This window comes from Pan paniscus, chromosome 17 (assembly GCF_029289425.2).
Source record: "Pan paniscus chromosome 17, NHGRI_mPanPan1-v2.0_pri, whole genome shotgun sequence".
NCBI lineage: Eukaryota > Metazoa > Chordata > Mammalia > Primates > Hominidae > Pan > Pan paniscus.
The window spans coordinates 34,434,783-34,456,622 of NC_073266.2; the positions used below are offsets into that span (position 1 = coordinate 34,434,783).

At 37.9% G+C, this 21,840-nt stretch overlaps 2 protein-coding genes across 40 annotated transcripts in view; one reads left to right on the forward strand and one right to left on the reverse strand.

The window, feature by feature from the left end:
• DLGAP1 (DLG associated protein 1) overlaps positions 1 to 21,840 on the forward strand; it is a 961,850-nt gene that overhangs the window by 451,774 nt on the left and 488,236 nt on the right. The window lies entirely within an intron of this gene.
• LOC117976846 (uncharacterized) overlaps positions 1 to 21,840 on the reverse strand; it is a 97,038-nt gene that overhangs the window by 22,845 nt on the left and 52,353 nt on the right. For 2 of the 26 annotated variants that reach the window (XR_008621963.2, XR_008621961.2), the window contains exons 1-4: positions 10,757 to 10,948; positions 8,600 to 8,732; positions 8,233 to 8,341; positions 5,928 to 5,981 (exon numbers count right to left, since the gene is read on the reverse strand). Coding sequence is in view for 1 of the 26 variants with exons in the window: in XM_055102778.2 (XP_054958753.1) it covers positions 10,757 to 10,868 (112 nt within the window). In the remaining 25 variants the exon portion in view is untranslated. Of the gene's footprint in view, positions 1 to 1,890; positions 2,164 to 5,927; positions 6,009 to 8,232; positions 8,342 to 8,599; positions 8,807 to 10,756; positions 10,976 to 21,840 lie in introns of those variants that run through there. The other 24 variants (XR_004667647.3, XR_004667643.3, XR_010110139.1 and 21 more) reach the window with 24 other exon arrangements.

The following is a 21,840-nucleotide window of genomic DNA, read 5'->3' on the forward strand; positions in this document are numbered from 1 at the left end:
AGGGGCTGAATAATGTTAACATCCAGGTAAAGAACAGGTTAATTCGGAAGGGAAGGGGGAAGAAGGGACTCCCCGGAGAGCAGGAGGAAGGCAGAGGGCCTCGGGGGTAGCTGTTCCCCGAGTGATTAGGTACTTATATCATGTGCTCTGTCATATCCAGGAAACAGGAAAAGAAAAACAATCATGGGAAAAATATTAATACCATACAGAGGAGAACTGTGTTTCAATTACCTCAATTCCTATGATCCTTCATTAGTAATGGAAGATACATCATCCACAATAGAGAAAACATAAGTGCCTCAGAAATATAAAGTTGTCTATTTCTCTGAAGTCAAAATGACATTTTTGCTTATAGCAGAAATGTCTACTAACTTACAAATGAACCATCTATAACAATTATTTGTTTAATTATATGACCCTCAGTTACTAACGTGCCCTGGACACTGTAGCTTCTGTGGGTTCCTCAGAAATTATCCTGAATATTATAATCTGCTAAGCTCTTACATCATACACCAGGACTCAAGTCAGACCATCAGTTCTTTGACACCTCTCTGTCTTCAAATCATCTTACCAAATACCTGACCATCTTCCTTCCTTAGAGCCTGAGGCTGTACCAGTCCTGGCATTCATATAGAGCATTAATACACCCACACAGCGCCTTTATTTTTCTGTGCACAAGTGAAGATAAATACACTTATGAAATTAGCAGTTTATGGCCATTTCCAGCATCCACGTGCTGCTCCCTATCTCTTACATCTCCCTTCCCAGCCCCTCTGCCTTCCTGTATTCTCTCCCTCTATTAAAACAGCCACAGATCTGATGTCATCAGTTTTTCTTTGATGGAGACACTTTCACCCCAAATGCCACCTCTTTCAAACTTTCCCATTCAATACCTTTTATCTCTACCTGTAAAATGAAATACTTTGTTTTCTGTTTAGAGTTGAAAGAATTTCTTAGCTAGACATTAAGCAGGAATAACTACAAATGCTTTCAAGATAAATCTGTTACCTTTCAAAAAAAAAAAAAAAACAATGATATTAAGCACCTGAAAAAAAGATGGGTCCAAAAAGAAATTACATCCTTGGGCTCCTGCCTTCTTTTCTCTCTTTTCTCCTATCCCTTAAATCTCAGTCAGTCACTTCCCAGTCCTGTGCCTGAGGATGCCCAGGTGATCTGGACCCATGGCCAATTCCATGGCACCTTCCCCGTCTCTACCAAGAGCAGAGGATCCAACTACAACCCGGAGGAGGCCTGTTAGAACCAACTGGGAAGCTTTTATCAAACTATTGTTTCCTCCCAGTATATTCCCCCTTCATTTTAATATGTTCCCACGAGGGGTCATGGTTCTCTAAGACTTATCCTCTACCACCCTGGTGAAGAATCAGGGCTCAAAGCTTGTTAGGGGAGGAACGGAAGGAGAGATGTTTGTGACTGTCCTGTAGCCTAGTAATCACACGGGAGCACTTCAGATGGACAATCCACATTCAACTGGCCTTGTATCAGCATCCAGAACACTCAAGATAGTGGCAACAAAGAGACACGCAGAGACTTTTCACAGACCGGGAAGGGGAGAGAGAGATAGAGACCTGGCAGTGTAGAAAGACATCAATAGATCCCTGAACTGTGGACATATTCTCTGTTGAGGGCTCAAGTATTAACAACATGCATGGACGTCAATATGACCATGCTGATTAAACAATAGTTGACCCCGGAATAATGTGGTGATTAGGAGAACCAGCCCCAAAGGGTCACAATTCTGTTTAATTTTTGACTCTCCAGAAACTAAACTACTAATAATCTACTATTGACTGGAAGCCTTACTGATAACATCGTCATTGAACACATATGTTGTATGTTATATGTAATATGTATTACATATTGTATTCTTACCATAAAGTAAGCTAGAGGAAAAAAAGTGTTATTAAGAAAATCATAAGCAAGAGAAGATATATTTCATTAACTGGAAGTGGAGTGGGTCATCATAAAGGTCTTTATCCATATCCTCACGTTGAGTAGGCTGAGGAGGGAGAAGAGATGGGTCTGGTCTTGCTGTCTCGGGGTGGCAGCAGCCGGGGAGAGGCAGAAGAAAATCTGCTTGTAAATGGACCCGTGCAGTTCAAACCTGTGTTCTTCAAAGGTCAACTGTATAGTGCATCAGAAAACCTGTTAACATAGACAGGCAGGTAGATGCTTACTAACAAAGTACAACAGAAATAGACTAAAAGTTTGGTTGCTTAAAGTAATTTAAAAGTTTCGTTGCTAAAAGTTTGGTTGCTTAATTAGGAAAGTGGTGGCAAGGTGGCATAATTTTTCCACCTCTCCAAATCACCCCATGGAAACAGAGCAACTAAGATAGCAAAAGCAAGACCTCCCAGACAACATCTCCAATAAAGCAGCGGGAAAACACATCCCTATAAACCTCCAAATATGTGTGGGTTGTAATAAACTACTGGTGAGATTAAGACCTGTACAGTGTCTTCAACACATCAGAGGAAATAAAAAGAGGACAAAGGGACTTCTGATGGCCCCAAGAGGCAGAGAAACAAAAACAGTTCACAAGTATCCACTGTAAGGCTTGGTGGGCCACTCTGGGAAGGGCAACTGAAACCCCTAGAGTCCTGCTGCCTCCAACTTGTGGGTGAACACAAGAGAACCAGCTTGTGCTGGAGGAGCCTGTGCCCCATGGACCCTAAAGGGACCCTTAATAGCCATCTCCTCCACAGCAAAACCCCACATTGAGGAGAAACTACTGGAATAGAATCCAAATTGAGCAGGAAATAGATGATAGGAGCAAAGGAGGCAAAAGAAAGAAGACGCAGATGCAAGTGGAGGGAAGAGCAAAGAGCCAACAGATAGCAGATACATACTTGTAAACACATCCAAAAATAACAGAAAAGGCAGCTCTAAATCTCTAGAGCTAGGAAGCTATCCTGGTTCACTCTCCTAAGAGTACAAGAAAACTCATCTCACTTAAACATTAATAAAGAAAAAAATGGCCATCGAATCTACCATAAAGAAAAATGATTTGAGGAATGTAATGTCTCTGCAGACAATAAAAGCATGCCAGAAAGATTTGCAAACAAAACAGAAGAAAATTTAGCCTAATATTTTAACTCAAGCTGAAAAAAAAGATAGCAGCTTTTAAAGAACAGCATAACCCAGAATTTTAAGAACTCAAAAAGAAGCTAATTTGAAAAAACAAAGACTTCAAAAGGAGTTTATAGAAATAGAAAAATATTAAGAGTTGAAGGAAAAACTTATTCCAAAATTTTAGACTACACTAGAAGAAATAAAATAGTGAATGGACACCACAGAAAGTTCCTTAAGAAAAATAGAAAAGGAAAGAATGAATATTTTTAAAATAAAAAGATTTAAAACATACATATGAAAAAGGCATAGAAAATAGGAATAGGAGAACAAATGAACATATAATAGAAGTTCCTAAAAAAGAAAATCAATGTAATGAAAGAACAGATATCATCAATTATAATTCAAAGACTGCTTTTCTGACATAAAAATACACTTGCCCAACATTTGAAAGGACATACCTGGTAAAATTGGCCCAGAATGCACTACATATAAAAGTCTACTAAAACTATTGACCTTTAAATAAAAAGAAAAAAGGTTTTTTTTGGCACTAGTTAAAAAGTCAATATCCCTTATAAGAGAAGGAAAATCAGATTGTCATCAGACTTTTTGACAGCAATGCTTTATGCCAGAAGACAATGGTATAAAATATTTCAGAAATATTAAGGAAAGCAGATGTGAGCTAAAGATTTTATACCCAGCAACATTGATTTTTAAATACCATGGTCACAATTCTTAATAAACACACAAGAACTCAGGGAGTAATGTTCCTATGAGCCTTTCCTGGGGAATTTATGGAGACCAAGCCTCGGAAAACCAATATGACTAGAGAATCATCGACAATAGAACTGGCGGTGAGCATTAAGTAGACATTTTTTTATATAACTCATAATGCCTGTAGTTTACAAGGGAGAGAGTACAAAATGTGATGGCCATTTTCTCTATATACAATTAACTGTCAAAAAATGAGGAGGGGCATAAACTGGAAAGAGAATATAAAAAGTAGAATAAGCTCTGTGATTGCCTCAAGGATATCAATGGAGAATAAAAACATATCCGTTGAAAATAGATGCCAGGGAACAGGGGAGAAAGTGAAGAAGGGGTTATTAGCTAATTTCAATTTTATTCATAGTAGGATGGGGAGAAAAGTAAAAATGGGACTAAAGGTATTATTTACAGATATTAATAAAATTATAGATTATATGAAGATGTTAATAAAAAGGGCTCAGAACAAAATAGCACAAACATTTCTAAATACAAAAAGAGGCTGGGTGCAGTGGTTCACACTTGTAATCCCAGCCCTGTGGGAGGCCGAGGTGGGAGGATTGCTTGAGCTCAGGAGTTCAAGACCAGCCTGGGCAACAAAGTGAGAACCCTATTCCCTACAAAAACATTTTTAAATTAGCCAGGCACAGTGGCATGTGCCTGTAGTCTCAGCTGTTTAGGAGGCTGAGGCAGGACAATCCCTTGAGTCCAGAAGTTTGAGGTTGCAATGAGCTATGATGGCGCCACTGCACTTTAGCCTAGATGACAGAGCGAGACCCTGTCTCAGAAAGAAAACACAAAACAAAAAGATAGTGAGAGAGAGAGAACACATGCGCACAAGCAAATAATGTAGGCAAGTGCTTCTCAGACTCTGTAGTGAAGGGCCACTTTTTCCCCCCAATAATTTGTAAGCGACACTTGAAATATACAAAATCATATGCTTGAATTTAGTGGCAATATCAAATTACTTTAAATGTTTCTAAATGTGTTTTGTTGTTGTTGTTGTTGTTACTTTCTATTCACAAGTCATCATAGCTTGGTAGCAAACAGTTCATGGAGCAGCCTTGATATTGACCACATAGGAAAAGAGTAGAAATGTAAGGCAATAAAGATAGAGGTAGTCACGGGTATATAGATGTGACGATGTTTGCATGCTTGTATGGACGGAAATACATGTAACAAATATGACAAAAGTGATGCCAAGCATTTGGATCCTAAAAATAAATTTACTGATTAAATTTACATTTATAAAAAGATTTCCAGATTACCTAACAAAGCAAAATCCAACACTCCAGGTTATATACATATAAACTTTTAATAATAATATATATGTTTCTTTCAGGTGGAGAAAAGTCTGTATAGTATGCTACCAATTATCTAATAAAGGAGACGGGATAAAAAAATACAAATATATATCAATTTTGTATAATTTGTATACAAATTATATACAAATATATACTAATGGACAGATAAATCACAGCATTTAAAAATAAAATATTTAAAGGTAGAGGAAGGAAATAAGATTGAGGAGACAGGGAGAAAAACTAGACTTGTTTTGTAAATTTGACTTTAGAGTCATGTAAAACTTTGCATTATTACAAAGCAAAATTCAATTTAAAATAAAGTGATTCCTGAATATCAAAAGTAAAATAAGACTATTGAGCCTGTCTGTCCAGTAGGTGGCAGAACAGCACCAAAGGGACTATTCCCAAGTGACCGTAAAACAGTAATTTGCCTGTTTTAGCGGAATGTTATCATAATGACAAAAACAACTGCAAAGTATCTTAAGCTGATTTTTGTAATCATTTTGCTAGTGGTAGTCTTCTATTTATTCGAGACTGTTGCACATATGTATTATGAATACAGCAAATGAATAATTATATTCATGTCAATAAAATTTGAAATTTGACAGGGAAAAGGACACTGTAAAAAAAGTCCTCTACTTGAATTTGAATAGGAAACATCATGAATTCATGATGAATATTATTTTATTAAAATACATGTTTTCTAGCTTTGTTCTCTGAAAAGACGGAACGTGCTCAACCCTTCACACACAGATAATGTTCTCTACATACCATTTTCCACTAAAAGGAATCAAAGGCTCCCTGAAGAAATAGCTGATTACAGGTCTGTGGAAGGAAGTGTACAAGACGGACCTGGAATATCATAAACTGCTTTGGTGATATCAGAACTCTGCAATTAAGTTAACTCTGCAATGAACTGAGGCACATCAAATATTAACATTCATGAATTCCTAATAATACTGTTAAAATAAAATATTATTGATCATCCTTGGAAAATGCAAGGAAACCAAAATCATTATTTTAAAAACTGGCAAATAAAAGGAAGAGATCAAACATTTTTTCTAACTTCCCTATGCATATTATTCTAAGTAACCAAGCAGTTGATGAGATGTTTCTCTTGATAAAAGTACTCCATCTAATAAATGAAGAAGGAATTTTAAAATTCTAGTATTGCCATTTTGCAACCTTTAATGAATTATTGGGTGTAGACAATGGTAATCAATGACTGCCAACATCACAAAAAAGCCACCAGACATATGCTTCTATATGGAGGTACACACCACCACCTGTGGGGTATTTTGGCCAAAAATTGAACCTCAATCTGATGATGTCCCTGGGTCTACTGTATTCAGTACTAATCCCATGTGGCTACTGAGCATTTGAAATGTGGATAGGCCAAATTGAGATGTTCTGTACACGTAAAATACACACCAGATAGCAAAAACTTAATATGAAAAAAAGATGTAAACTATCTCAATAACTTTTAATATTGACTACATACATAATATTTGTGACATATTGGGTTAAATAAAATTATATTATTAAAATTAATTTTAATTTTAATGTTTTCTTTTTTTAAATGTGTATTTTAAAATTTTAAATTATATTTGTGGCTCATATTTCTATTGTATGGTGCTGTTCTTAATTCTAACTACAACTTACAGGAAATACACTGGACAGAGGAACATGTTAAATGACACCTTACAGGTTAAGTGACACCAGAAGGATAGAAACAGTAAAACTCAGGCTTTAGAAAACTCTGCAACTTATATTTCTAATCCAGTTTAATGGTGGAGTCAAAGTTACTAAAAATTTATAAACATGAGCACTGTAATTAATGTGTAGTGTAGTCCTAAACATCAATATCTGCAAAATCATAGATTTGATATCTCAGTTTCATTTTCACTATTGCTCAAATAATGCATAACAATAAAAAGCCTATACATTTGCATTGGCTAAAGTAATTTATCACCAGTGGTATGTGAACTGCACCATGGAAAACGATATATTTTCAATTTTTCAATTTTTAATAATCTGAAAACTTGATTCTCTCAGTTTATTCAGATAGAGGAATACATAGTTATGATTTCTATACTATTAGATAACCTTTTTTTACCAATATAATTAATTTTAATAATATATTTTGTTTGATATAATATATCTAAATATAAATTTCAACATGTACTAAATATAACAATTATTAATGAGAAATATTACATTCTTTTGGCTTTGTACTAAACATTTGAAATGTGCTGTACATTTTTCACTTATAGCATATGCAATTCAAATGCTATATTTTTATTAGGAATATTTAATCTAAGTAGATATCTTAAAATTTACATTTGAAAAAAATAGATTCAGATACCTAAGTTGTTACAAGCATACCTGAAAGTTTTCAATGACTGAATTGAGTATCAATCAGTTTTAAAATTTAAATCAGTGAAATTAATTAAAATGAAATGAAAATTTAGAAACTCCATTTCTCAGTCACACTGGCCACATTTCAAGTAGAAAGCCTTTGTTTTTAATTCACTTTGTCCTAAAGCTGCAAGTAGAATTTCTACATCTTATCAGAATTGACTTGTTTAAAATATTTTTCAATTAAAACATAATACAAAGCCACTTCAATATGTAAAATTTAACAATTCTCCCTTTTCTCTCTTCCATCTTTACTGTTTTCCCCAAATTCGAGATCAAATTAATAAATATATTTAAAATGTTTCTAACTTTAAAAGTTAAGTATTGAATTAGGCTTACTTAGACTTCACTTGTAATACAGTATTTCTTACATGTCTAACATAATAGGTGCTCAAAAATATTAGGTAATTTGTCTCCATTTATTAGATCAGGAATTATTTAATAGTATCTAAACTTTTACTTTTGCTTTTACCCATTTATGAAAAAAAAATCATTCCAGCTTAGCATGCTTTAATATCTTATTGGGATAAATAAATAAATAAGATTAAATATCTAAATAATTTACAAAAAGATATCTTACATTCTCTATAGCAAAACACTGATGAATACAGTGTATATATTGAAAGTAAATCTTGGTGGTTTTTTTTTTTTTACTCACGTTGCACCAAAGCGAGAGAACACTAGGGGGCAGTGTGGTTAGAGCAGAACTCTCAAGAGGCTTGGAAAGGAGCGCTGAAATCACCAACAGCTGGTGCGATAAATGGGGTCTAATAGCAAGAAAAGAATGCATTCGTTTAACTTTACTTTGTGAAGTTACGTGGACTATATGCATATTATTCACAAGGTCTTGCAAGAGACGCTTTGTTCAAACCCTGAGCCCATAAGCTTAGGGACAAGCTCTTCCTGGAAAGGTCTTTCTTACGGAATTTTCTGTCCCAAAGAAGATACAAGAGAGTAGAGCATTGCCAGAAAGTAACAATTCATAAATACTAACCCCAAGTGCCAGTATAATATTTAGTTCCTACCTCATTTTAACCTTCACTTGTATCCACCATTCCTTTTATTTTCTTCTATTCACCCAGGCTTCTTTGCAGCACAGTCATTTTAAGAATATTCTGAGAGCATCTTAGCTCTCACTCCATTTCAGCTCAGTGAATTCTAAGGCAACAAAGGTGTATTAAGTAATTAATCCATAATGCCAGCCACTAACTAAAAAAAGGATAAGGCCAAAGCTAAAAAAAAAAAAAAAAAATCAAAAGCTAGGAAAACTTATTAACATTTTCTAAAATTACATTGTTGTTGTCTATTTTAAGGGCATGAGTAGTGACTTTATGCTACATTTTGCAAAAAGCATTGAGCATAATCTATAGACACTTAATGTATGATGATGTAAACATGTACACCTCAGACTCAGAACAGGCAGACAGCTAAGTTCTCTCGCTTTTTAAATATGCAATGAATTTTCTAATAGTCAAGTAACAAATCTATTTCTCTTTCTCTTTTAGAAAATTAGAATCTATATGTATTAAAGAGCTGTGCTCCAAATTGTGAGTCTGGCCTACTTAAATTTGAATAAATCATTCTAGAGAGTTGACATTATTTAGTTTTGAACAATTCTTGAAGTCTTTTTGGACTTTATAATTTAGCAGCAGGTGGTTCTGGTCATTTTAAAAGTCCGTAATTAATGTAACTAATCCTAGTTGGTGTTTAGTCATCTCTTCAGATCTTTTGTACCTGGAATTTCTATAGCCTATTTGCCTGAAATTGTATAAATAATAAATGGTTTGCTGTCCTCTATATAGTGGCAAGCATCCAGGTTTCTGCAACTCGAAATTTCAGCTCCTCTCAGCTTCTATCAGGTTTGAGATATTTTTAGCCCCACTCTGTCAGTCAGAATCCCATGAAAGAGAATCCCATTAAGAGAGTTGAGATGAATTTAGAGAAGGGTCTGTTTATAGAGCAGGGAGCAGGGTTAAGAAAATACAGCCAGAGAGGCCGAGGTACCCAGAGACAAGCACAGTGGGAAGCCCTCGCCACTCTAGGCCTGAAGAGTCAGATGAAGGGAAGGAACGGGGTCCCCAAGCCGATGGGCACTAGAGCTGTGGACAGGCTGCCATCGCAGAGGGACAGATTGCTGCTGAAACACCAGCACAGGAAGGAAATGGCACAGAAGGACCCAGAGCTGTCTCCCCCACCCTCGGCACCCCAGCCAGGGCCTTGCCTGGATCACCCGGTGCCAGGCAGGGAAAAGCCAAGCACTGGGGAAGGTGGCCTAGGAAAGGGAGGGTCACAGGCCACTGAACGTTCTCACTCTTAATAAACAGAGTTTTACGCTTCAAGGGGGTCTCTGTGGTTCTTCTTTCCTTATCTTTTTACTTTACTCACCACATTCTTACCAAACCAAAAGGAAAACAACGGTGGAGGGAAAGTCTTACACATGTCAGGCTTTTAGACAGAACCTTTTATTCCTCATCTCATATATCTTTTCTGCTCTATAAAAAACTAAAACTTTATCTTCTCAACATCTGGCTATGATAAGCTTTTAAGTGGGTCTTAAGCCCACTTAGAAGATGCTGCACCCTGATTTTGTTGCCGCACCCTGATTTGGGGAAGCTTGGTCAGTGATCCCATGAGAAGGGAAACTGTGAGAGATTCATTCTCTCCTGAATCACTTAGGAGGTCCCATTAAAGCCCCTGCTAAACTCGTCATCCCCAGCCTGGACCACGTTTGGTTAATTTCCAGTTTTTCCTTTCCTTGCAATAACCTGCTTGAAACTCCATCAGGGAAAATAAATAATAATTCAAATGCAAAACGCGTTGTCACTTTTATAAAATATTGCTCTCCTTGCCCCACCCTCACCCCCTCCCTTTCTCCCCTTCCTGATTTTTACTGAAAGGAGGAAAGACAAGGAAATCTCGATGGTTTCATTCTTAGCACACATTCTAAGTCTGTCATTAAATGACCGCTGATTTTGTCACATACATATGGACAAAACTCTGTAAGAAAGCAATTGATTAAAATCAATGAGAATTTGCTGCGCTGAAATGGAATCAGTGAATAAAAATTTATTCTGTTTCTTTTCTTTTTTCTAAGAGTCCTCTCCATTATTCAAAAGAAGCCTCTCTTATCCTGTTTCCAAACTCCTTTTCCTTTTCTTTCCCCTATGCTGTTGATTTCCTACCTTCTTCCCACGTGAGTCGCCGGTGCAAGAGGGGGGTTCCTGCTTGGGTACCCACATCAGTAGGTTTTGTCTCCTCATCTGCTTGTCTTCTGAAGACAAATCGTTGGCAGAACTGGAAAAAAAAATCGTGGAATGGCTTTTTTACATTTCTGCCAGGGGGAGGCTATTTTGTAATCTTTTTGCAGCCTTCCTATGCACAACCCAATCCCAAGCTGACTTGATTATCTCCTTAACTGTTAAGAGCAAAATTTAAAACTGGATTTTGTTACCTGCCCCAGGAGCAGATGCTACATTGCTGAGGTGTCTTGTGAATTGCCAGCGTTCCTTTTCTTTTACAGACAGGTCTTAAAGGTCTTCCAGGGACCCCCTATTAGCCAAATAACCTTGATAGTTATTACAGAGAAATTGTAATTCTTTTTGAAAGTATTTGTGCACTCATCCATGCCAATATTTATAGATCAGTTGATTTTTCCAGGTTGTGTAAGTTGCTAACAATGGAACTCCATTTATTTATTTATTTATTTAGAGACAGGGTCTGGCTCTGTCACCAGGCTGGAGTACAGTGGCATAATCACGGCTCACTGCAGCCTCTGCCTCTCAGGCTCAAGTGATCCTCCCGCCTTAGCCTCCCCGTTAGCTGAGACTACAGTTGTGCACCACCACACCTGGCTAATTTTTGTAATTTTTGTAGAAAACAGATTTCACCATGTTGCTCAGGCTGGTCTCGAACTCCTGGACTCAAGCATTCCACCCGCCTCAGCCTCCCAAAGTGTTGGGATTACAGGCGTAAACCACCGTACCCAGCTGAGACTCCATTTAAATAGGTGGCTTTTATGTGAATTATTAATTTTGATAAAGAGAAGAGAAAAGCTGATAGATCAGTGTTTAAAAATCATTTTATGAACTAAGTTCAAAAGAACAACTAGGGCCTGCAGACTTCCCTACTTTACAAAGTAGTGGCCTGGCCAAGGATGTTCCAAACAAGAAATCTTTTCAAACGTGCTTTAAATCATTAAAATAGGGGACCAATATGAGTAAACCAATATAATGAGGCAAACTAAGTAGGAGATTTTTAATGAACATTTTCAAGGCACAGGGAAAGAAGCCACAAAGAGTAACAGCATTTTTCTGCACATACTGTCTTATGAATCTAGATTCATCTTGTTTATTGTGGAACTATGTGATTGGGTTAGCCATCAGGGGAGAGAAGTACTTTATGATATAAAAGCTCAGTCTCCAGAGATAAAAATCTCTTCAATTTGTCATTTTTCAAAATATCACAAAGAATCCATGTTTCCATGGTCTTCGATAAAGAAAGCGTGTCAAGGCAAGATATACACAGAAAAATAAGTCAAAGTCGTTAGTTACAATGGGATAAGCAACAGCTACACTGAAAAATTCTATATGTAATGCAGTTTTCTTTTTGTGTGGAAAAGAGTAGGACAAGATATGAGATTCCTGGTCTGGAGAGTGGGCGAGATATTAACATATTAAAGCAGGAATGTCTGAAACATGCATTCTGTATTTTCCGCTGTCTCAGCCCAAATCAGGCATAGCTCTGGGGAGAAGGGAGAAGGGCAATACCAACCAGAAAGTATCTCTGTGATTCTTCAGGCTGCTTGGGCAGTCAGCCTCCAGAAGAGACCCCACTCAAATCTGGGTCATCCAGGCACACTGGCCACTCACCACCTCTGCGGTGTTATTTCAAGGATGCTAACCCCAAGGTTCCCACCACTGCCACTGGCCAATATCTGAAATTCCCCTGACAAAGCTTCCTCATTAGCATAAGGTTTGGACTCCTGAAATAAACCAACCATGTCTCTTAAACTTTTCCTTGAACTCTATCCCCCCACCGGAAATACAGAGAGGAGATGAGTAAATACAAATATATAAGAATTCTATTTAATTCTAATCATTTCAATATTTATTGAAAAAGTCTGAGCAAGACATCAGTAAAAAACTATAAAATCTCAGAATGGGCTGGTGCTTTAGAGATACAAGAAATGAGGTCTTTTGTTTTTTGTTTTTTTATATTAATATTCACTTTATTAGAAATTAAAACAAATTTTTAAAAATTTTGAAAAATTACCTATAAAGTTTTATGCTGATTACCTGGGTGACAAAATTATCCATACACCAAACCCCTGTGACACACAATTTACTCATGTAACAAACCTGCTCATGTACCCCTTGAACCTAAAATAAAAGTGGGAAAGGAAAACTAATAATAAACTCCATTAAATCTTCACATAAATAACATACATTTTAGAAAAAAAATAACCATTTTGCCAAAAAAAATTGAGTGGTTTTATTTTACATTTTTATAACTAATAACTGGTTTAATAGAAGGCAGCTAAATTCCTATATCTGCCTCTTTATTCACTCTGTTGCATGTACTATGTTGTCTTGGTCAAACTGTAGAAGGCAAATCTGGCTTTACATACGTATATAATGTGAGAAAGGAGGAGTATTTAATAGCACATATATTTCTGGTTATTCTTTTTTTAATACTTAACCAAAACTCAACAAGTAGTAATTTCTTTTATTATTATTATTATTATTATTATTATTATTATACTTTAAGTTTTAGGGTACATGTGCACAACGTGCAGGTTTGTTACATATGTATACATGTGCCATGTTGGTGTGTTGTACCCATTAACTCGTCATTTAGCATTAGGTATATCTCCTAATGTTATCCCTCCCCCCTCCCCCACCCCACAACAGTTCCCGGTGTGTGATGTTCCCCTTCCTGTGTCCATGTGTTCTCATTGTTCGATTCCCACCTATGAGTGAGAACATGTGGTGTTTGGTTTTTTTGTCCTTGCGATAGTTCGCTGAGAATGATGGTTTCCAGCTTCATCCATGTCCCTACAAAGGACATGAACTCATCATTTTTTATGGCTGCATAGTATTCCATGGTGTATATGTGCCACATTTTCTTAATCCATTCTATCATTGTTGGACATTTGGGTTGGTTCCAAGTCTTTGCTATTGTGAATAGTGCCTCAATAAACATACGTGTGCATGTGTCTTTATAGCAGCATGATTTATAATCCTTTGGGTATATACCCAGTAATGGGATGGCTGGGTCAAATGGTATTTCTAGTTCTAGATCCCTGAGGAATCGTCACACCGACTTCCACAATGGTTGAACTAGTTTACAGTCCCACCAACAGTGTCAAAGTGTTCCTATTTCTCCACATCCTCTCCAGCACCTGTTGTTTCCTGACTTTTTAATGATCGCCATTCTAACTGGTGTGAGATGGTATCTCATTGTGGTTTTGATTTGCATTTCTCTGATGGCCAGTGATGATGAGCATTTTTTCATGTGTTTTTTGGCTGCATAAATGTCTTCTTTTGAGAAGTGTCTGTTCATATCCTTCACCCACTTTTTGATGGGGTTGTTTGTTTTTTTCTTGTAAATTTGTTTGAGTTCATTGTAGATTCTGGATATTAGCCCTTTGTCAGATGAGTAGGTTACAAAAATTTTCTCCCATTCTGTAGGTTGCCTGTTCACTCTGATGGTGGTTTCTTTTGCTGTGCAGAAGCTCTTTAGTTTGGTCCTTTGTTTTTTAACTTCAAATCAAGACTGACAAGTTAACGTTTGTTTGGGGGATCATTAACACAAAATAGTTGAAGTCTTGGATGGATGGTTAATGCTGAATAAAGCTCATCTGGTCAAGCTACGCATCCTGTTTGGATTCATTTGTCATCCCTGACGAGTTATCATACAATGGCTGTGTGGATACAGCCTCAGTGTGGACACCTCAGTGGACAGGAAGTCTTCCTTCTCTTCATTGACACACAGCCTCCTGAGCCTGCCACTTACCAGCTCTGTTCCTGCCCGTAAAGGCTACAGGAATTACTGGAATCCCTCTCTCCTGTGCTTTGCCACTTTATTAAAACACAGGAACCCTCAGAACCTTCTGCTTCTCATCCCATGCAGCTTTACTTTCTCACATGATATAGTTTCCATTTCCCAACTCTGCTGGACTCACTAAGAAAAGACAGTGCCGTCCACCAGCAAGGACGCAAGCTAGGCTGCTCCAGGGAACTGGGTAACCATGGCCAGCAACTCCCTTCACTCCAGGAGCATAGGGACCGGGTCCTGGGAGGGAGAAGCAAAAGTCCCGAGCAACCCATTGCCTCGGAAGTGCAGCAGTGGAGGCAGGAGGGAGCAGCCGGGCCTGTGATGCCTGCCATAACCTCATGTTCTGGAAAAGGACAGTGACGAGGAATTCATGCTCAGATTTGCATTCAGCTGTTTATCCCAGTTAAGCCACGGCAGTCAGGAGCTGGAGCTCAGGAAATGTCTGAGCACATTTACAGCTATCCGGCGCCACAGCCGCGGACTGGCATTAAAAACTGATTTCCAGGTTTGGTTGAAAGTGCAGAAACAAACATTATAAGCTAGGGGTCCCCAGCCCCCAGGCCACAGACTGGTACTGGTACAGTACACAATGCATCTTTCAGACATCCTGCAGTACGGGTCCGTTGCCTGTTAGGAACCAGGCTGCACCGCAGGTGAGTGGAAGCTTCATCTCTATTTACAGCCGCTCCCCATCATTTGCGTTAGTGCCTGAGCTCCACTTCCTGTCAGATCAGCAGCAGCATTAAATTGTCATGGGAGCGCCAACCCTATTGTGAACTGTGCATGCAAGGGATCTAGGTTTCACGCTCCTTATGAGAATCTAATGCCTGATGATCCAAGGTGGAGCTGAGGCAGTGATGCAATCACTGGGGAGTGGCTGCAAATACAGATTAACATTAGCAGAGAGGTTTAACTGTGCAGAGACCATAATAAGTCAATTGCTTACAGACGCATATCAAAATCCTATCAGTGAGCGGCAAGTGACAATTAAGCTGCCTCTGGTGGTAGGCTTTATAGTGGCAAGTGAGTTGATGTACTTCAATTGTATAGCTGCATCTAGTGTCCTGAAATGTATGTTTGAGAGAACTTCAAATCCCCATAGGTTCTGGGTTAAAGTCAAGGCGGAATATCCTGAGATTGCAGTGACAGCAACCAAAATGAGATTACAGAGTGAAGTGGACATAAGCAACACTTATATCACTGTCTCCCATCACCCCCAGATGGGACCATCTAGTTGCAGGAAAACAAACTCAGGGCTCCCATTGATTCTACCTTATGGTGAGTTGTATAATTATTCCACTACATATTACAAGGTAATAATAGAAATAAAGTGCACAATAAATGTAACGGGCTTGAATCATCCCGAAACCATCCCCCGCCCTGGTCCATAGAAAAATTGTCTTCCATGAAACCAGTCCCTGGTGCCAAAAAGGTTGGGCACCACTGGTATAAGCCACAGAGAAAGTACATACATAGTCTAATGTATAATTTATGAAGTATAGCACATACTGTTAGTCTAATGATTTCAAGATGAAATCCAAAAGTTAAAGACAAAACGCTCTTTAAAATATGCATAGAAATCTGTAATTGGAGCATATAAGAAAGACAATATCATGATTACATTTCATTAAATAGTCATTGTAGGAATGTTAGCTTTGAATAAATTATAACCTCAAATGTATCTAAGAAAATTATAAAAGTGAAAATAAATATCTCTGAACATACACTTTTTAGACTTTAATAACTAAAAATAATTATAACATAGGCATAGTTCTGTGGGTGAAGTGAGTGCGAATACGCAAAGCACTTGGAACGATGCCTGGTACCGAGTAGACCCAATGTAGCTATTTGCTTTTGGTAGACAGATGCCATTATTTTTGTTAATCGCAGTTATAATTGAATTTTAGAATTTTTAAATAGGATGAAAGATTAGTGCCCATTGAAGCCAGTGGTTTTTTTTTTTCCAAACTTTTTTTTAGTAGCAAAATTCAGTTTTCAAAATCCTTTCTCCAAACAATCGAGGAAATGGGGACCCCAGTGAGTAGGCCTGGAAGAGGAGCTGCTCTGCAGGAAGTGGGGCCAGATTTCTATCTATTAGCAATCTCCCCTTGCGGCAACTTTGGAACCCAGTCTGAACACTAAGCCAAGGCACTCTACCATTTGACAGATGAGGAAAATAAACCCTAGGGAGGTAAATAAACCTAGGGAGGTAAATGCTCTCATTCTCAAAGCTAGCACAGTCAGATTGTTTTCCAGAAAATAATTAATACCTAACATACCTGGAAACAAGCGCTATTTGCAGGGTGATATTCAAGATATTTAACCAGTGTCCAATCAAAATGGCTCTGCGTAGTCAGAGCCTCGTCCTGTGTCGAGCATTAACTTTTTAGTTGCTAAATCATAGGACATTTTTGTGGGAGGCAGGGTGTCACCATTGAAGGGTCCAGTATCCGGGGGGCTCAGGACAATAGGTAATTACCAACTGGTATAAAAGTGATTTTAACAAGGTACAATCATACCAGATGGGTAACAGCTAAATGTCAGCCCTGGGCGTTTGAAGATGTCCTCCGCAGGCTAGAAAAAAATCCACGTTGGATTGGAATCCTGCTGAGAATAGCTACACTATAATTGGAACTCTGGAGACTGTATCTGTTCCTTCTCATTTGGTCTTTCTAGAAATCAAAGTTCTCCTCTGGACTCTTCCAAAACATTTAGACATTTACTGGCTTCCAAAAGAAGGAACTCATGGTGATATTGACCATTTTTAAAGAAAATAAAAGCATGAAGCCGAGCATGGTAGTACACACTTGGAATCCCACATATTTGGAAGACTGAGGCTAGAAGATTGCTTGAGGCCAGAAGTTCGAGACCAGCCTGAGCAACATGGCAAGACCCCATCTTTAAAAAAAAAAAAAAGTTAAATCAAAATAAAATTTTAAAAAGATGAGAGTGGTTGCTTTGTATTTATCGTTCAAAATAAGTTGAAGGATAGAAAATGATAGCTGAATGCCACTAATTGTAGAAGCTGATCTGTGTTTCCATCTTAACAAAAGGATTTGTAAGAATACTTGTCATTTGCTTACACTTATTAAAATAAATGGCTTCTACCAGCAGTCTTCACGCAGACTATCCACCTACATAAGAAACGGGCGATGGTGACAGAAGGAAAAAAAAGAACAAAGCCCTGCCGGGTGCCCCAGTGGGAGAATTGGTATGTTGGATTTGAATGGGAAGAGGGAGGATGTTCCAGAGGTGTGTGGGGAGAGATGGGAATAGAAAATGAGGGACTGTGTTGTTATAAGAACAAGCAAAGCATATACAGACAGCTTATGAATTTGCGCTAGGATGACTTTCCGCTACATCATGGAGTTTAGATTCCCCATGTCAAAGGCAGATCTGTATCTCTTTTGTATTCCAGAAAAGTATTTGCACATCACTTTTCTGGCTCTTGGGGGAGGGAGAGAGGCATGGGAGAAAATTCATTTAAGTGTATGCCTTAAAATGAAGTGCATTTGGCTAATGAGTAAGCAGCTGTTTAGTTAAGCAAATGACTCATACTGGGGTATTTATAGAGCACAACTATTTTTCAAGCCTGTACAAATTTAAAAGAAAGAAGTTTCCCTATAACCCCAAAGCAGATGTTTCTACATTTATGAACAAAGCACTACTGAACAGTAAGCCCGTCCTTCAGGTTTATCAATGCATCTATTAAAACATATGTTAGTCTTCCTAGGAAGTATATATCTCTTCATTGAACAGAGAACACTTATAGAGTATTTATTTTGTTCTATGTTAAAAAAAAAAAAAGTAAGTCAAAGGCCCAGGCTTTAAGAAGTAAAGTCTGATCAGAAAGTTATATCATCTGCCCAAAAAATATAGCTAATAATGAAAAGTGAGATTCAAAATTGACAACCACAGGAGTGCCATGAGCTGTAATTAGCTTAACTTTTTATTTGCTTGTAACTTAATAGCCAATATTTTTTTAGAGCTTAGTATGAGCCAGGCCTGGAGCATTTGAGTCCTCTTGTTGAAAAAGTATGTTTTACAAAAAGACTTTAAAATGAAACTGAAAGCAATAACATAAATCACATCAGGAAGAGAGGGAGACAGTATGACACTGGGGATCACGTGGCTCAGAGGTTCTTGCTAATCAAGGTAGAAAGGGGACCAGGATATGTCAGAGGAACTCAAGGAGGCAGATGCATGTGGCTGGTATCTTTGAATAAGGGTTCACACAGTCATGAGATGTGAAATTACCTTTAAAGAATGGGTTAGGATTAGATAAATGCAAGTGATTTCCAAGAAGGGACAATGGCTTGAGCAAAAACAATGAGGGTGGAAATAAGACATAGCTCCTCACTGAGTGAATACAAGGCATGGTTGGGATGGTTCAATAAACCTGTCTGGATGGAGGACATGGGCAGGGGACAATGGTGAAGATTGGTCAGGAATCAAATATGCCAGGGCCTTCAGAACCGGCTGAGCTCTGTGGGCAAAAGAAAGACCCAAACACCGAGATGGATTAACAGGAGAAAGATGAACCTGGGCTGGTGAGACATGCATGCAACAAGGTAGGACTAGGGGCAGGGGATTCAATTAGGAGTTGATTGTGGACTGGCCTAACATAAATAGGCATCAACCAAGGTCGAGGCAGAGAAAATGCCAAAGAAGTGAAAATGAAGGAATGGCAAGGAAAGGGGATGACTGCTTGGCTGTGAGAAGCATTGGGAAAGAACATTAAAGATGGCTTTAGAGTCGCCAGCCTGGGTGACAGGGTGAATGTGAGAGGAGTACATCAGTCTCATCAGAGGAGGAATTATTTTAGACACCTGGAGCTTAGAGTGCTGTCAGAACAGACAAGTGAAACAGTCTCAAGGCAGCCAAAAATGTGCAACTGAGACTTAGTCAGTGCAGACTTGGGATTTCCATTTGAATGATCTAGCACAGGGCAGACTTGGGGTAATTGAAGTGATATGATCTCTGAGACATTGTAGAGACTGAAGCCATCCTGAGTCAGGGGAGACCATTGAAGGGATCTGCCCTCACAAGGGATTTTGGTTTTCTTAGGTCACCATGAGAAGGGACCACAGACTGGCAGCTGAAACAACAGAAATTGATGTCCTGACAGTTCTGGAGGCTGAAGTCCGAGATCAAGGCGTAGGCAGATTAAGAAAAATGATTAAGATCCTGTGTGCTTTGTCTTAGGATTTTCTGATTATTTTTTCTCTTTCAAAAGACTGCAAATTGGAGAAGTTTCAGAAGCTTTTCCATTCCGTGAGGATCTTTTATTTTCTTTTATCTGTCCCCAAGAGCCTCTTTTTTTCTTCTTCCCATTATTTCTGACCAGATAGGCTCTCTGTGCCTGTCTTTTGTTGGGAAAGAAACCTCTACCACAAGTTGCAGTTTCATGTTCCCGGGGAGCATTTCAGTGGTAACTCAGTCATTATAGGGGTGTTGTCTAAGAACCTGCCTAGCTGCAATGGTCCTGCTGATTCTGTTATCTCTTTAAACAATGCAGTAGACGTTAGAATGGGCTGATGATTTATTTTCCCATTCTGGCAAGTTTTACAGGTGCTTCTTTCATAATAGGAGAGTCTTTTTTAAACGGGGGTAATTTAGATTTGTTTGTTCTTGGAAGGAGGGTGGGGTATGAGGAATGCCATAATCTTACATTATGGTATTAATCATTCTTTGTTCAGTTTGTTCTTTTACAGGTTTAATCTTGCATTCAGTTTTGATAGAGAACATAAAGCATTTTTTTAACCTAATGATGTCTCAGGTAGCGGTGGTACTTGAGATGGCTCATTTTGTACATAACTTCATGGAAAATAGATTCTTGGCACCCCCAACAACTAGTGTGAGCTGGCAAGCCACAGATCCTTGGAGGTTTAGCTGCTTCCTCTGTTAAAAGCAGATACTGACACATAGTGAGTACATCAGGCAAATGAGCTTTATTTGGGGAATGTTGAATTTAGGGTCCTGTTAGAACATACAAATAAATTTGTCCTTATAGCACTGTTTTGAGATTATATAAGTACCTGGCATAATTAAGTAATGGCAATCACTATAATTATCATTATTAATTCAAGGTACCTTTTTCTTTTTCCTGATGGATAACCCTTACATTCTTACAAATACTGAATTAATGAATAAGAAACAAATGTGCATATAATTTTGCTTTGAAATTTCAAATAAGGAAAAATAAATCTAAAAAATAAATATTTTCTATATTCCTTTGACTCTGAAGAACCGCCCAAAAGAACCCTCTAATAAGTATACATCTAATATTTTCTATAAGCAAGTTTTTTGGGAACCTTTGTTCCTGATATGTTATTATAATTCCTCAGATACAAGCAATAGTGAAACCACTTTACTCTTTAGTCATCATATGAAGGTTTTAGTAATTATAGAAAATGACACTTAAGAAAAAAATTCAAAACAAATTTCATAAGATATATAAGCAATGATGGTTCATGTTTTGATTTTTCACCATTCCATCACATTCTCAATTCAAATTTGTAAGTAATTATTAATTACCTAAGTCTGCGACTCACGGTGCTAGAATGTTGTAGAATATACCAACCAGTACAAAATGGGCTTCTTGCCATCACTGAGCTTCCAAACCAGCTGGAGAGAAAAGACTTAATGATGAGGAGAAGAAGGGCTATAAATGGAATGAATGTCTTAAGGGCTTACCATGTGTCAGGCATGTAGATAATAAGAACTTATCACAGGCTATCCCATGGAAACCTCACCACGTCTCTGAGAGGTACCCCCATTGATGTTCAGAGAAGTTAATTACCAGCACCAAATCACAAGTCTGTCTGTCCTGCTCCAAAAGCAAATGCATTTTCTATATTATAGAAAATAATATAGAAAATATTAATTGCAAAGTTAATCATTCACATTGTATCTTGTCAATTCCGTGTCATGGAGCACAGTATGTGTATTGAGTCAAAGGTGATCTGAAGAAGGCACACGTCCATGTATAAGTGTGCCAAAGTAGCTGAGATATGTACATGACATGGAGACAGTGTGACTTTTAGAGATAAACATTTTAATGACAACAAAACCTGCATCCTGAAAAGCAAGGTGAAAATCACAGTGAAAAATGGTTAAGATCCTGTATGCTTTGACTTAGGATTTTCTGATTTTTTTCTTTCAAAAGACTACAAACTGGAGAAGTTTCAGAAGTGTTTCCATTCCATGA